Source organism: Bombyx mandarina, chromosome A1 (genome assembly GCF_030267445.1).
Source record: "Bombyx mandarina strain Sakado chromosome A1, ASM3026744v2".
NCBI classification, from domain to species: Eukaryota; Metazoa; Arthropoda; class Insecta; order Lepidoptera; family Bombycidae; genus Bombyx; species Bombyx mandarina.
The window spans coordinates 22334827-22352946 of record NC_143234.1 but is presented as its reverse complement, the minus strand read 5'-3'; the positions used below and the strand labels follow the sequence as shown (position 1 = coordinate 22352946).

At 39.0% G+C, this 18120-nt stretch overlaps 1 protein-coding gene across 4 annotated transcripts in view; it reads left to right on the top strand.

Moving 5' to 3' along the window:
• The window catches only part of LOC114241703 (uncharacterized), a 161770-nt gene that overhangs the window by 92960 nt on the left and 50690 nt on the right, over nt 1-18120 (top strand). For 2 of the 4 annotated variants that reach the window (XM_028172623.2, XM_028172624.2), the window contains one exon: nt 837-969. In XM_028172623.2, the coding sequence (XP_028028424.2) occupies nt 837-969 (133 nt within the window). Of the gene's footprint in view, nt 1-836; nt 970-5773; nt 6147-18120 lie in introns of those variants that run through there. The other 2 variants (XM_089739417.1, XM_028172625.2) reach the window with 2 other exon arrangements.

Sequence of the window (18120 nt, the reverse complement as noted above, 5' to 3'; positions counted from 1 at the left end):
TTCTCGGATTAAAACTGTATAATCTCAAAACTTACTAATTTTACAGGAGAGTGTTTTAAAGGCTTAACATGTGATTTTTTTAATATTATTAATCATCTTTGCAATATTTATTTTTTATTTTTTACCTGTTATATCTGTCTTTTAAATTAGATAAAATTATGTATTAATTTTTGTTAATAGTAGTCAAAATATAGGTAAATAAAAAATAAAAATAAAACTAAAACTAAACTACGCGCTTTTGACAGTATTTATGAGAAAAATACTGGTGATGATAGCAAATGATTAATACGTGAAGCAAAAACTTTGTATCCCTTTTTACGAAAATTGCGCGGACGGAGGAGTATGAAATTTTCCACACTTATAGAGAATATAGAGAAGAAGTGCACAATGCTGATATTTTTTTTAAATAATCCATAAAAGATACATTAAATCAATAAAGAAAACATTTCACACACTACATACCATGTATTTGACGCACACACGCATGCATACTATTTATTTATTGTCAAACTTTTGTTCTTGGCGTCTGTTGTCAAATTGAGAATAGATTAAATATTGTCTTTATTAATATTTTTTATAGTGTAGTCTTGGGGCGAAATTTGTGATTTTAGAAGTATAAAATACAATCATAATAGTGTACAAACTTACAATTCCAATTAATTATAGTCGAATTTCGACTTCTGCGGGACCACTAGTATACATAATACGATGACTTGAATCCTGCCAGGAGTGACGCCCGGCAGCAAGTTCCCACCAGCGCCGTACTGTCGTCTGCTTGTTTTTGTTTTTTTCTCACAATGCACGGAAAGGTTGAAGGTTGTTTTGTTTTGTCACAGAGAGGGCGCCTATGGGAGCGGACTCTCAGTGTCTCACGACTCGGTATTCACCGGGGAGCGATCCGGGGACGAGTCAAGCGAGGAACGTCCTCCTCCAGCACACGGCTTGGCGCATATAGCCAGTTCGCACCGGGTGAGTTGAATACTCATTATTGTACAGCAGTAACTGAATTGTTTTTTATTTATTTATTGGTAGATGGGTGGACGAGCTAACAGCCCACCTGGTGTTAAGTTACTGGAGCCCATAGACATCTACAACGTAAATGCGCCACGGATCTTGAGATATAAGTTCTAAGGTCTCAAGTATAGTTACAACGGCTGCCCCACCCTTCAAACCGAAACGCTGCTTCACGGCAGAAATAGGCAGGGAGGTGGTACCTACCCGTACGGACTCACAAGAGTTCCTACCACCAGTAATTACGCAAATTACAATTTTGCGGGCTTAATTTTTATTATTACACGATGTTATTCCTTCACCGTGGAAGTCAACCGTGAACATTTGTTGAGTACGTATTTCAATAGAAAAATTGGTACCCGCCTGCGGGATTCGAACACCGGTGCATCGCTTCAACACGAATGCACCGGACGTCTTACTTATCCTTTAGGCCGCGACGACGACAGTAACGACGATTGTTTACGATTGTAAAATTAGGTATATGTGCTTAGACTTACTTTTCCGTCTATCCACGCCATCTGTTGACGCTCAAAGTAAAAAAAAAACTACGCGTGTGAAAAGAAGAAACGGAAGATGCGGTAAAATAACCCTCAGACACAGCCCACTGAGTTTCTCGCCGGATCTTCTCAGTGGGTCGCGTTTCCGATCCGGTGGTAGATTCTGCGAAGCACGGCTCTTGCTAGGGTTCGTGTTAGCAACGTCGTCAGGTTTGAGCCCCGTGAGCTCACCTACTAGTTAAGGTTCCGCTGAAATAGCCTGTCAAGGCTATCAGCTTAGGTAGGAAAAAAAAAGAAAGAAAAAAAAGCGGTAAAATTGAAACGCTTTTTTTTCCCTACCCTACCTTTTAAATGCGGAGACATTTAAATGGTGTTTAGTTGTAAGTTTAGAGTTTATGTAGTTTCAAGTTCACTGTTTGTCTTCCTAATAAAATAAAATAAAATAAAATATCGCGCTAGTGTCTTAGTTATTAAAATAAATAAAAATGTAACTTAAATTAGATTGTTAATAAAGGCTATCTTATCTTATCTTATTCCTCAGTCATTCATAAAAAAAGATCGCTCGATACGAGTACACCTGGCGTCTTATCCTTTAGGCCAGGACGACTTCAAATTTGTGAAACGTCAACTTAATTTCGCGGTTGACAAATCAATGCAACATCTCTCAATTGCGTAATTAATAAGTAAAAGTAACACACGCAAAAATAAATACACCCGCGTCTGTATATGTACTAATAGAAAGCGAATTAAAAAAACACCACGTCATATTTTGAAATGTCACGCTAAAATGTGCAAGCTGTTTCGCAGCTATTGATTGAGGTGAACTAGGCGGAGAGGGTCCTAGACGACACCCGTAGTAATAATATAATCACTTCAATATAAAGATGTTTGTTTTACATGTCGTCGTGGCCTAAAGGATAAGACGTCCGGTGCATTCGTGTTGAGCGATGCACCGATGTTCGAATCCCGCAGGCGGGTACCAATTTTCTAATGAAATACATACTTAACAATTGTTCACGATTGACTTCCACGGTGAAGGAATAACATCGTGTAATAAAAATGAAACCCGCAAAATTATAATTTGCGTAATTACTGGCGTTAGGACGTCTTGTCAGTCCGCGCGGGTAGGTACCACCGCCCTGCCTATTTCTGTTGTGAAGCAGTAATGCGTTTCGGTCTGAAGGGTAGGGCAGCCGTTGTAACTATACTGAGATCTTAGAACTTATATCTCAAGGTGGGTGGCGCATTTACTTTGTAGATGTCTACGGGCTTCAGTAACCACTTAACACCAGGTGGGCTGTGAGCTCGTCCACCAATCTAAGCAATAAAAAAAAAGTACAAATAGAAAGCGAATTAAAAAACACCACGTCATATTTTGAAATGTCACGCTAAAATGTGCAAGCTGTTTCGCAGCTGGAGTTACATTGATTGAGATGAACTTGCCTATTTCTTACCTATACTAACCTTGCCTATTTCTGCCGTGAAGCAGTAATGCGTTTCGGTCTGAAGGGCAGCCGTTGTAACCATACTGAGATCTTAGAACTTATATCTCAAGGTTATATCTAATTCGAATCCGAAGAATCAGTTATTTTCTTTGTTATTAGTAAATGGGTCGATACTTTTACCGACCTAATCGCTGGTATCTTAAGGGTCTATTCCAGCTACGCAATGGCCGGTATGTGAGCTCACGGGCTCCACCTGAGAAAGTTGCGAGCGCTTTGCAGAATTTGAGAGGATCCGGCGAGTAACTCAGTGGGTTAATGTGCCTACGAGAAGCAATCGTTTGGTTTAAAAGGACTATTATTCCAAATGTGCCTGATGCTTCGAATTAGCGGCAAATACGGAACGCATGATGAGCAGTGTGATCTAATCATATTTACCTAGTATGCTTCTCAAATTCCCACCATCATTTGTTTTCATCATCATCATCTCAGCCTGCCCACTACTGAACATAGGCCTCCCCAACTGATCTCCAGTGCGGCTGGTCCGTTGCCACCTACACCCAACGTGACCCAGCGATGTTCAACAGGTGGTGGGCCCCTCTGATAGGTGGTTGTCCCACACTGCGCTTGCCAGTACGTGGTCTCCACTCGAGGATCCTTCTGCTCCATCGGCCGTTCGATTTTCGCGCTATGTGACCTACCCACTGCCACTTCAGCTTGCTAATCCTACGGGCTGTGTCGGCAACTTTGGTTGTTCTGCGGATCTCCTCATTTCTGATTCAGTCTCGTAAAGCATAGCCATCTCCATAGCTCGCTGCGTGACACTGAGCTTCCTAAAAAGATCCCCTGTGAAGCACCACTTCTAGGAACCGTAATCTATCACTGGTAACGCACATTGGTACACTTTTGTCTTAAGGCACTGAGGGATTTTGGACGGGTTGTTTGCTTGTTATCAATCGTCAATAATGCCGGTTATAAGATCGCGTAATTAGTAAATAAAACTAGCACGAACATTCTGACGTAAGCCACGACGGCTTTCTTTCAGACGACAATACCCCAAAAACATAAGAAAACCTTCTCCGATTTTAAAATCACGAAAACAGAAGCGCTTCGATCGTTAAGTAACAAATTATATTATAGTGATATTACAAACGCGGGGCGCACGTCAAATTTAATTGATTCAAATCTCCTTTTGATATGAAACAGGCACGCTTATTGCCGTAAGAGATACGTTTATGATTCAGAACTGACTCACTTACGAGTAAGCATAATTAATTATGTTTCGATACGGAGGAATATCAGCTGTTTCTGAAACAGTTTTATTGTTAGTTATTTTATGTGCCTACACGTGTGTAATCTTTTCTATTTAGCCAAGCAGATCTCGGGCTATTTAATAGAGAATAAACACCTCGGATAACGGGAGTGTGTTCCTTTAAACGCGTTTCGTCTGGGAAAATACCATACTATTCTTTAGTTTTTGCAAGCTGTAGGCGCAATTGAATCTATCCTAAACCAGAGAAACAGCCCACTGAGGTTCTCGCCGGATTTTCTCAGTGGGTCGCAATTCCGATCCGGTGGTAGATTCTGCGAAGCACTGCTCTTGTTGGGGCTAGTGCTAGCAATTTCTCTCAGGCCGAGCCCATGAGAGCTCACCTACGCGTCCGGGCGTATCTGGAATAACCTCTTACTTCTTAGGCTATTAGCGAATAGTTAGGGGGAAAATAAACTTTTTTATGGCTTAATTTAACATTTAGCATTCGTGTTATAATTTCTGATGTTTTGAATAACTAGCAGCTTTCGTTGATCACGGATGACCATAATTAAAACATCATAGGTTTTTTGTAACCCAAGACACAACCATAAATAGACATGACTCTGACTTAACCCCTCGACAAGCTATGACGCAGAAGTTATACACGCCTGTTTGAAAGACGTGCTACCGATGTACGATGTAATTGCGAATGAATTAAAGCAATAAAAAAAATTCAGAATATTTTCTCCACATATTACTAATACGATCTTCGCGCAATATGACCGGTTGTTACGACTTAGGTTTATCGTCAGCCGTCTCTCCGACGCCGCCCCTTAGTAATATTTATCTTGGCAACTTCCCGCTTTCGTCCCCTTCATTTTTATCACCATTAAGATAAACATCCGATTTCGCGTTCAATCATACGAGATGAATAGAACAAATATCTGTTCAACTGTAATTAAAAATGTCCTTTAACGATATCAGCGTCAAATTAAACATCTAATGTGATCGTGGCCTAAAGGATCAAGACGTCCGGTGCATACGTGTTGAGGCGATGCACCGATGCTCGAATCTCAGGCGGGTACAAATTTTTCTAATGAAATACGTACTCAACAATTGTTCACGATTGACTCCCACGGTGATGGAATAACATTGTGTAATAAAAAACAAACACGCAAAATTATAATTTGCGTAATTCCTGGTGGTAGGACCTGTTGTGAGTCCGCGCGGGTGGGTACCACCGCCCTGCCTATTTCTGCCGTGAAGCAGTAATGCGTTTCGGTTTGAAGGGTGGGGCAGCCGTTGTAACTATACTGAGACCTTAGAACTTATATCTCAAGGTGGGTGGCGCATTTACGTTGTAGATATCTATGGGCTCCAATAACCACTTAACACCAGGTGGGCTGTGTGCTCGTCGACCCATCTAAGCAATAAAAAAAAAATCTTTCCTAAGTGCCAAAGCTCTCGATAATGTTATCTCATCTGTCAGCGTTTGGATGCAGAATATAACACACGGTAAACTGTATGCATGTATCGTCGGGCATACAGTTACACGGCGCAGGCATCGTGGTCGGTTCTGCTCTCGTGCCCACTAACGTTTTTAAATAAAAAACCCGACGCGCTAACTTTGCTCTCGACTCGCATTTTTTTTTGTATTTATTCTTCCTAAAGATGATTCACACACGCCAGTTCGCATCCCGCCTTATTAGCAAACAGTGGTGTCTCTTTGTGCTTAATTAATAGAGTCTTGTGTTGTTCGTGTGTGTGTTGTTACAGCGGTCAAGGTTCTTAGTAGAATCTCTTTCGAATTTAGTGCGTTTATCGTATATCTGTAGTGTGGAAACAAGTTTGAGTGACTCATAAAACATCTGATCGATAACTGGATTTCTTGCTTGGCAATGAATCGGGATTCAAACTAAGGATTTTTTTTAAATCCAACATCAAGTATTTATTTAGTTTTATTAGTAGATTTTAGAGTGAATTTCTAGACAGAAAAAAATATTATTTTTATTTATTTGATTCAAGTTAAGAACCAATCAAATGTTGTGTAGCACACAATGATTTTTTACGTCCAGGGAATATTGATCTTTATAGTCAAAGTAATATAGTCAATAAATAAAAATAAACTAATAACTGTATGCACCCCATATTATTATCTTATTCGAAATTGTATTCACTTATATCACTGAATTATATCACTAAAACTAAACACCAGCATAGTATTTTTTTAATTTCAGCACTAGTCGTAGAAGCATTGATTATCATTTGCAAATCATTAATCCTTTCTCCATTTTCAAGCATTGGATACCCATGTATGGAGTACCACCCCTAATATGATTTAAATTCCACTGCACCAATATTGCCAACTTCCAGACAGCATCTACTTATCAAATTGGATGTAGTGATAATAATCTTTCTTTAATATATCTGTTATACACGGACACATAGGTTTGCCTGAATAAATTGCGACCGTTCTGTATATATAAATAAATACGTGTTGCCATAATACCGACTGGTGAAGGCCTATATGTAAATATAAATAAATATAAATATTTACTAACAATCACGCCACGTTAACTGGTCCCGTGCTAAGTTCGTAAAGAACTTGTGTTACAGGTACCAGATAACGGAAATAAATATAATATTTTTATTATACACATACATATATTTAATATACACCCATAACCATGGAAAGACATTTATATTTATCATACAAATATCTTCCCTTGGCGGGATTCGAACCCGCGACCCCCTTGTGTAGTGACCATGTCACTTACCACTACACCAGACGGCCGTTTATAAGTAAGATATTTCGCTTAATACGCGACATTTATCTTTGTAATTAAAGTTCCGTTATATTTGGTAATAGCATCAATAGTTCGACGTTTTTAATTGAACTTCAATTAAGTTTACTCCATTCAAATAGCTGAAGAAGCTTTTTTGCTATGATATTTTTTTCTAAATTTTAAACTCTTAAAGGATCTAAAATTGCAAAAATGTGGCTCAAATCTTCATAGCCTTTCAGCTCTCAAATATGGTTTTGACTTACAAAATAATTATATACGTTGTAGCGGACGGTTTCTTATTTAGATAATTATACTTTCTTTGGACTTGTGAGGAGGAAGATTTTTACAATAAAATAAAATAAAATTATGATGCAACTTTCATGGCTGACAGTTTATTCTTAATGACTTTAGAAACAAAATTTAAAAATTATAAAAATATAAATGACAGCTGTTGCTTTGCAAGTAAACTTTTTACTGCGGTTCCAAACATACGTTTTGTAGTATATCTTTGTTCGTGTCGTTAGAAAATCCATAATAAATATCGACGGTACTGAATCTATCATCCGAACAAATTCGATGACTCAAATAACGCGTTCTACTTAATCCGTTAGTGAATTATTTTAGGCATATGATGTGTTATTTGTTTTGAACTGAAACCACAAAGCAAATTGTTTTTCACTACGAGGTAAATGAATGGCTAATAAATAACTAGTAAATTTGAATTCAACTGTTCACGGTACGTATGAGTAAAACAATTTTTCAGTACAATATAATTTAGACAGAGCTTAGTAGACAGTTAAAAGAAGCCTGAAAGTGGCACCTGTGATAGAGAAGCTGAGAAGCACGCGCTTGGGATGGTATGGACATGTGATGAGACGAAATAACAATGAGGTTGGTAAGAGAGTGTTAGCTATGAATGTGAAAGGATGTAGAGGAAGAGGTAGACCTAAGAAGAAATGCATGGATTGCGTGAAAGACGATATGTTTAAGAGAGGAGTGAGCGAAGAAATGGTATACGATAGAAGAGTATGAAAGGAGAAAGCATGTTGCGCTGACCCCAGGTGACTGGGGAGAAGGGCCGGAGAATGATGATGATAATTTGGACAGATGAGTTCATGGAACATTAGATTTCAAACGGCCCCCGAAATCTGCAGTCACGGCCACAAGGGTAGACATAGGTAGTAGTTCCATTAATAATCAATAGATATAAGAGAACAGTACAATAGTGTCTACATCGAAGCGAAGTAAGAAAATTTAAAGGATTCTTCTTCTTCTTTGTCGTTTCCTCATTACTGAGGGTCGTGACCACCTTGGTCCAGTTTTTGCACCAGCTTCCTCCAATATTGCCTACATTCGGCCTGCTTAATGGCGCCCGGGACGCTGGTGTTTGTGGCCTCCTTGACAATGTCCGTCCACCTGGTTGGCAATCTTCCTCGACTTCTCTTTCCTTCCACGTGACCTACAACTATTACTAGGATTACCCCCTTTAAAAAGTGCAATAGAGTATAAGTAGAAACTATTTGTTCGTACTGTCAGAAATCAATGAAGGGATTTTCACAGATATAGAGGGATTAATTCGGAGTACAATATAGGCCTTAATACATTAAATCCGAATGCTGCAAAGAACTTTTTTTTATACGTTACATGTTAAGAGTGACATAGCTAATCAGTTTACTAATACGAACATAACTCTGTCTGTAAAGTTTGGGAACCATCATTATTTAATCGATTTTAATGAAATTTGGTATGTAAATAGAATTTGATTCTTGGGAAAGAATATAAGACTACCCTCAGCTAACCTCTGCTCTCGGTTAATGCGATATAAATGACATCCACGCGGAAAAAGTAGCGGGCTGAGAGCTAACTAATTTCTAAATTTTACAGCCTTGACTTACACGATCCTAAAAGCCAATATCTAATTAAATTCTTTTTGATTTTATAAAATAAAAAAGATTTGAGTAAATGTTAATGGCCCTGACATTATTGTATACGAGGCGATCTATCTTGAGATTTGTCTAGACTACTTACGTAAGTATATACTTTATATTTTTATCAATAATGTTTTGCAGTTTCTCTATCTATTCCTTAGAGAGCTTAAGACGATCTCGCGAATCTTTCTTTGAACTTTTAGCGATCTGTGTATCGAAGTTAGTTAAATTATATTTATTTATTTATTTATTTGGTAGGTGAGTGGACGAATTTACGGCCCACCTGATGTTAAATGGTTACCGGAGCCCATAGACATTTACAACGTAAATGCCACTACCTAGTTAAGAGCTAAGGTCTCAGTATAGTTACCACGGCTACCTCACCCTTCAAACTGAAACGCATTACTGCTTCACGGCAGAAATAGGCTGGGTGGTAGCGCCTATCCGTGTGGGTATCATGGGGTGTGGTGGTATCACAAGACGTCCTACCTCCAGTAATTACGCATATTATATTTTTTGCGGGCTTTATATTCCTAATGAAACGCGATTCCGACCTGTTAGGAGATACAGCAAAGCACTGCTCTTGCTGAGGCATATATTGACAAGCTCTTGAGCTGAGCCCCGTGATTTCGCCCAGTAGTCAGAGTGAAGCCAGAATACCTCCTCGAGGCTACCGGCAGACCCTCCTCCTCCTTGATTCACATTCCTCATGTCTGAGGGTCATGACCATCTCCTCCCATTATTTTTCTCTGGATGATGTTTCGCCACCTTCTTTCTTATCGGCAGATAGGTATGCAAACAAAAACTTCTTCACGAGTTGTAGCTTCTGTATTCGTCCCGATACCTCTTCCCTTATTATCTCGATACTATGACAACTTGCTTCATAGAAAATAGTACTTTTAAAGTTTCAACTATCATACGTATGTCTGGCGTAAGCGATCATCCGCTCCGTTTTGAGGGAAATTAATTACGTTACAATTAAGACTTATATCTTACACGTCAAAGTGAGAATCAGAATTAAGGCATCTACTAAAATATATTCATTCACTGTAACACGCTCAGATTTATGTTATACCTTAAATTATTTGTCCGTTTCCATTTCTTCTTTGTTATCCAAGTCAACTAAATACATCAACGTGTTGGTTATTTAATCTTACAACTAATTAGAACAAGAGACCCGCGCAGCTGTTTACAACGCGCCAAAAGTTTAGGCTGTCTGTCTTAACGATATGTCGAGAAAGTAACTCGCTCTTAGGGCGAGTGCTCATTAGCGAAACTCACTTTATTTTTAATCGCCATTTTAATGGATGAAATGAATGTAACGGTTGGGAGTGGCCTATTGCTGACGTCCATGAGCGACGGTAACCACTCACCATCAGGTGGACCGTATGCTCGTCTGCCAACAAGGTCAATAAAAAAGACGGAATATTAAAAAACAATATTTATTTATTTATTTAGTTACACCAACAAATTGATCATAAAACATTGACAAATTGATACTATATAGGTCTATGCAAATTGACAATAAGTACATACATGACAGATGTTACTTCAATTATAGGTAATAATGATATAACGGATCAGAAAAAAGTTCATAGTGTATCTAGCGAATGGTATTGACTAATGGTTTCTATAAGTGGTTTAGTATAAATTAATAAATTTATAACAACTATTTAACATTTAATTTTTATTTTAACCAAGGGAAGGTTATTACGTAATTTATAAATGAATTGAAAGAGTTTATCTAGACTATAAGATAAATTACAGCTCGTTACCTAAATGTTAAAATGCTAAATGAGACCAGCCATGTGATGAGAATAACCGTACACGACAGAGCTCAATCACAATTAAAAAAACTTTTTAGTCACTTCCCGAATTGTCACGAACTTATGATACGCACCATATGAGCTCTTGCTAATCTTCTAGATGATTCTAAATAGGTCGTCTTATAGCTCAATGTCTTTTTGTTTTCCTCCTTCCTGCGTATTGTCTTGATAAGTATCTCACCCGATGATGATACAAGCGACATCTTAACACACTACCCAATGAGTTTCTCGTCGGATCTTCTCAGTAGGTCGCGATTTCGATCTGGTGGTAGATTCTGCGAAGCTCTGCTCTTTCTAGGGCTAGCGTTCGCAAATCCTCTCAGAATTAACCCGTGAGCTCACCTACCTGTCCGGGCTTAGCTTGAATAGCCTCTTAGGCTACCAGCGAATAAGATAAAAAACACTACCCAAAACGTTCCATGAAAAAAGAATATTGCGTATAAATGTCAGCCATAACTCCGTAATTACAAGTCCCGAGTGTCAATTACTGTCGTAATTCAGACCGGTTCGTGAAAATACGTTTTTATTTTTACTTGTCTAATCCGTTATTGCAAGTCATTGTTTTGTCAACTTTAATTCACCATTGTGGTCGTCGTGGCCTAACGGATTAGACGTCCGGTGCATTCGTGTTGAAGCGATGCACCGGTGTTCGAATCCCGCAGGCGGGTACCAATTTTTCTAATGAAATACGTACTCAACAAATGTTCACGATTGACTTCCACGGTGAAGGAATAACATCGTGTAATAAAAATGAAACCCGCAAAATTATAATTTGCGTAATTACTGGTGGTAGGACCTCTTGTGAGTCCGCACGGGTAGGTACCACCGCCCCGCCTATTTCTGCCGTGAAGCAGTAATGCGTTTCGGTTTGAAGGGTGGGGCAGCCGTTGTGACTATACTGAGACCTTAGAACTATATCTCAAGGTGTGTGGCGCATTTACGTTGTAGATGTCTATGGGCTCCAGTAACCACTTAACATCAGGTGGGCTCGTCCACACAGCTAAGCAATAAAAAAAAAAAAACCATAACGCTTCTTTGGGCCGATAGTTGTTAGCTTGCTGATCATTAAAAGCATCAGTGATGATGCTTCATCTGTTTCGTTTTCTTCGACTTCCAGTTCTTTCCTCCTCCACAGGAGGCTGGACATCATTTTAAAAAGTCTTATTCTTAATTATTTAGGTGAGATACCAAACCTCTTTTAAATTTTGAATTATTTGTCTCCGGGCGTTCGATATTTTCCTTGAATGTGAAGTTTAATTTGCACTTGTTATGACTGAGCGATTTATGATATCCTTTTTATTCCTAATACAGTTCATCGAGTTACGATAAACATTGAATAATTTGAAAATTGTATGTAACAGTTTGTTAATATGGCAACAAAAAAAAAACAACTTTATCGCGTCTTAAACCCGGACACGTGAACACGTAGCTTTACAATGACGATACAGTAATTTCAATGCTTCGCCGTTTCGCTGGTTGAGTCTACTTTCAAAAAATTCTCCGTGTAAAGTATACAATAATAATTAAACCTACACCTACACACTGTTTTCGGGCACTCTGTGTCGTGTGGTTTGGTTCATTTAAAAAAAAATACAATTTAAATTTAGAACGCTTTAAAGGCGCCAAACGAGAAATTTTAATAAAAGTGAAAATTAGAATTATGCGTTGGTGATAAATAAAATTGTTGATAATTTTTTTTGATACGTAACCCAGTGATATTATTTGTGTTTATTGTTTTTGTTGTTGTTTCGATTTATAATAATGAAGTGCGATATGGGTAGTACATTGACAAGTGCAATACGAAATGTGTGGAATTTCGCTTGGGTACTCGCGACAAAAGTGCTTTTGGTGAGATAATATTTTTCAGTTTCAATTTTCTTTAGAGATGTATGAAAAATATCTTCATACTAAATTAGGTTGGTTATTTTTCGTTGTACAAATAAAGTTTGATTGTTTTTTTGTCATCGTTGCTTTTTCTGTGTAAAAATACACAATGCTCTTAAAGCTTCCGTAACTTTTAAGCAAAATTTAGTTTATTCGTAGTCCAAACGAAGACGTCCGTGAAAACAATAATAAAACATCGGGTATATCATATTTATATACGTGACAACCATCTTGTTCACGAACGATTTACTTAATGAAGATTCATCACCATACCAGCTAATTTTATATTAAATATTGGATATTTAATTCTTGTTGTCAGCATACGCGGATCTATGTCGCCCGCCGGATTGACACAAGTGTCCATTCCTCGCGGCTTAAATTATATGATAAAACAATCTAATAAATAATCCAGTAAATAATACAGGCGTAATAAAAACTTCGCGACCTAGGTCTTGACTACGCTCTATCGCGACTCATCTGTTTTTAAGATGTTCCTTTGAGACATGAAGTCTTAAGCTAAATCTATACATAAATAGGCGAATTCAAAAGAGCAGTTTACAATCTTCTTCACTACTTTTCAATCAAATTGTTTTTTTTTGTATTAGCTAGATGTAATGTGAAGAGGAAATTTAATAAAAAAACATTCTAAACCTTGAGGTATTATGCTTGAATTCCGATTAATATTGCATAGTTTTTTGGATATAAATCTAAATCCCGGGCGTATTTTGGGCCAGTTAATACTAAACCAACGAGGGAATTCATTGTATTGTAGTGACCTCTCTACTATCCAGTTGAGACGTCAAGGTCGCTCACCTATCCATCTAGTGAAGTTGGAATGCCGAGTATAGTTACATTTTTTTTATTGCTTAGATGGGCGGACGAGCTCACAGCCCACCTGTGTTAAGTGGTTACTGGAGCCCATAGACATCTACAACGTAAATGCGCCACCCACCTTGAGATATAAGTTCTAAGGTCTCAAGTATAGTTACGACGGCTGCCCCACCCTTCAAACCGAAACGCATTACTGCTTCACGGCAGAAATAGGCAGGGTGGTGGTACCTACCCGCGCGGACTCACAAGAGGTTCCCCCCACCAGTGAAGTTACAACATTTTCCATATCAATAACTCTACACGTATTAAAAAATGAAATTGAACCGAAAACTGTTCATGTAACGGTAGTAATTGGCTATTAATAAATAAAAGTGCAAATTAAAAAAGTTATTTTTTGCACGAACATTAGTCACGCTCGTAAGGCATAGTCATGCGCGAACCATCTCAGCGTAGACAGATCTGCATACCGCTGATATGCTTAAAACAAAATTTGACCTGGTTCGAAGAGTACACGATGCTGCATGAACCAGGTTTAATGTTGCTGTGGGTATCAAAGTTTTACCCGGTCGGCGGTGTATCGCGTTCCGACCCGGCAGGCTGGTTCTGGCCCAGCGGGGTATCCCGGAACATCAGCGGCATCGCCCGGCCGGCCTAGTAGGGCTGCCGTACCGCGGAGACCGACGTCGTTGGTCGTCGACTATGGCCTCGAAGACCCGTCGGTCGGGCGTCCTCGGGGTGGCGCCGCGTGTCTGGTTGTAGTGTTGACCGCGGGAACCCCCCTACTCTGACCGGGCTCTGACCCCGGACGGAGATCGGACGTCGGGTGTAAGAGTGCAGGGGAGTCGTTTAGTGGGTGGGCCCTAAAATTCCCTGGGCCCGCGGTCTGCTCTCGACAACTGCAGATCGTTGAGTCCCACATATCTCGTGCGCCCCTTAGGCGCGGGGACCTCGAAGGAGGTTCGGCCCCCGGCTCGAAAAAAAGGGTATCAAAGTTTTCAGACATCGTAACTTAAGTTCAAAACCATTTATGTCAATATTAATAGGCTTATTTTTGCCGTGAAGCGCTTCAGTTTGAAGGGTGAGGCAGCCATTATACTGAGACCTTAGAACTCATATATCAAGATGGGTGGCGGAATTTACGTTTTAAATGTCTATAGGCTCCGGTAACCACTTAACACCAGGCGGGCTGTGTGCTCGTCCACCCATCTAAGCAATAAAAAATGCTTAGTTTGACTAACTCGGTGGTCCAGTACTGTGGAGACGAGGGTCTTGGGTTCGATTCCCACAGGCAAACATTGTGTGTTGAACAGGTTTGTTTGCTCTTGGTCTGGGTGTGTATTATCTCTATTGAAACATATATAAGTATGTTTAACAGTTATGCTTAAAACACTGGGATCTAGGATAGATTTGGACCGGATTACCATGCGTGTTTTGTTCCCGGTTATTATCTTATTGGAACTTTGGTTATTATGTTCTAGTTACCCTATTACTAGAAGCTTATATTGATATTATTAGGCGACTTGGATGACCTCGTGGCTTAGCGGTGCGGGCGGGAGCGGGAGTACTTAGAATCGATGAGCCGCCTAGCAGGTGTCCTAAACATAACCGTCGCCCACTGTCATTGACAATGTAAATACATTGTTAACATTATGCTTACTATATACTCGTGAACATGCGTCATATTGTGCACGTATCGGTCTGTGTAACTGTGTAACTAGAACTAAAGTTGTAAATACGATCATGTTAATCACTGGTGGTAGGACCTCTTGGGAGTCCGCACGGGTAGGTACCACCACCCCGCCTATTTCCGCCGTGAAGCAGTAATGCGTTTCGGTTCGAAGGGTGGGGTAGCCGTTTTAACTATACTGAGATCTTAGAACTTATATCTCGAGGTGGGTGGCGCACTTACGTTGTAGATGTCTATGGGCTCCAGTAACCATTTAACACCAGGTGGTCTGTGAGCTCGTCCATCCATCTAAGCAATAATAATAAAAAAAACTAAAAATTTACAGTAAATACCAGAGGAATCTATTAAAATCACAAAACCAAAGTCACAACGAAACGTGGCTTAATAATTTTCAGCCTTATTAAATATCGTAATTATGATTGTATTTGAATCTAACATAAAATAGATTTCATTTGTAATTTATATTAATAAAAATATGTAAATACATAAATAATTAAGAACAAATCGCGCACGGTTATCCGGCCTTAATTTTTATGGGTACCATGGACTGACATATATTAGATCAGACAGTGTTCTTGTGAATTGCTTGAGATGATCTCATCATCTCGTTTTTACCATCACACCGCTTGCCACCGGAGTAGAGTTCATCAAAGCTACCTGGAGCCACTACGTTCATCCACAGTGCGTTTCCAGAGATCTTTTTGCCACGTACCATCCGGCTTTAGAATGAGCTCACCTCTACGGTGTTTCCAGAGCTCTATGACATGTCCTTCTTCAAACGAGGCTTGTGGAGAGTACTTAACGGTAGGCAGCGGCTTCGATCTACCCCTGGCATTAATTAAGTCCATGGGCGACGGTAACCATTCACCATCGGGTGGGCCGTATGCTCGTCTGCCTACAAGGACAATAAAAAAACTTATATACTATTTTTTTAAATAAATACATATATAGATAACACCCAGACAAAGAGCAAACAAAACTGTTCATCACACAATGCTTACCCGATCATCTATTGGTGGACAAAATAAACACGTATTTTAATAATTATCATTGATCAGTGGGCAGTATCTACTGTGACGACAAAAGTCTTTAAGTATTCGAAGCGTCAGAAATAAAAAAATAAAAAAAATAAACCCGAAATTAAACGGTTAATGTTCTTTAAATAACTGCTCTGAATAGTTCAATTAGTTTGTCGACAGATTTTGTTGATTTCATCAAATTATAATCAAAGGATTTCTGCCCGTAAATTCAAAACTTAAAGCTTAACGAACAGCGATATTGACTAATTTTGTTTGTGATTGACTTTTATTATTCTGAATTTTAAACGTAAATAAAGTTTAAAAGTTCCGTGACGCGATGGTTAAACCTCCCTAAAAACTATGAAAGCGCTTGTGCATGGTAACTTATTACGTTACTGTGCCATTTTTCCGCAATTTTTCCTACCTATGCTGATAGCCTTAAGAGGCTATTTCAGCTTCTCCTTGACGTGTAGGTGAGTTCACAAGCTAGCAAGAACAGTGCTTCGCAGAATCTACCTCTGGATCGCAAACGCGACCCACTGAGAAGATCCGGCGAGAAACTCAGTGGGCTGTGTCTATAGGTTAATTTACTCGTCGAGCCCTTCGTCGCAAGCTATAGGTTCGGCGAGGACGGTGATCGGTGCTTGAGGTACCTAAAAGCACAGTTAATGGATCGGGAGGATCCGTAATGACGTGTTTAGGGCTTTTTTTTGTACCTATTTTGGTTTATGTCCAATGTCTATTTGCGCATCTGCCTAGTGATCCCAGCTTCGATGGGGCACAATGGCCACCTCCCATCACAGAAATACGTGGAGCAGATAAAATGAAATTCAAATAATTAAGATGTTGGGCTTAGTTATTTATAGTAACTAGTGATCACTCTATGGTTGAATTAACAACAATAATTAATTGAAATTATAAGTTTGGACATTATTATGGTTCTATTGTCAAAGACTATATATTATATGTACTTATATAATTACAGATTTGCCAAGACTACACTAGGCAAATAACGTTGAACCTTAAGTTAAAAAATATTAATCTATTTTCAATCTGACCACAGACTTTCAACAATAACAAAAATTTGCACTCCTTCTCTATGTTCTCTATAAGTGTGAGAAACTTTAAACTCCTCCGTCCGCGCAATTTTCGTAAAAAGTGGTACTAAGTTTCTGCTTCACATATTAATTTAAAGATAATATCATTAAGAATATTATTTCTTCATTTGTCATGACATGCCGTGAACTATTATAAAGCTGCCTGAAGACCTTCAGAAAAAATGCGTATTAATCGCGCGACTTGTAATCCCACGATTATCACTGTACCCGATATCTTTCTTGCAAAGAGAAGCCGAGCTATTTTCGTTTCATCCATGAGTCAGAACCGAACAGGAATGCCGATTCGTAAGGCTCTAACGCCCACGCTCCAATACAACCTAAACTAAAGTCATAAAGTTTTATTTTCTATGAATTTCGCTATACAGACTATATTACCTTTTGTTTCTAAACTAAAACGTGTCCGAGGTTCGGTGATGCAATAAATTTTTATTCCGTGGAAATGTTTTGTAAACTAGTTTTGGTGTTTGACTTAAAACCGTTGTTTATTATTTCATTATCGTCATTAATGAGTAAACGGCCGTGTTGAAAACAGGTCAAGGTCACCTATGAACATGGCAATGGCAAGGCAAGGATCGTTATTATATTTAACTGGTAGTTTAATCGTAACAGCATTGTTATATCAGCAGTCTGAAGTTATAAACGAAAAGTGTGATTGTGATATTAGGTTTAGATAATCCAGTAAAAGCTCCCTTACTAAGCGCTAAATGCTTTTTGGCATTCCAAGCACGGGCATCAGGATCATCAGGAGTTCGACGTGCAACTAAACCCCCAGACCATACATCCTACTGAGTTTCTCGCCGGATCTTCTCAGTGGGTCGCGATTCCGATCCGGTGCCAGA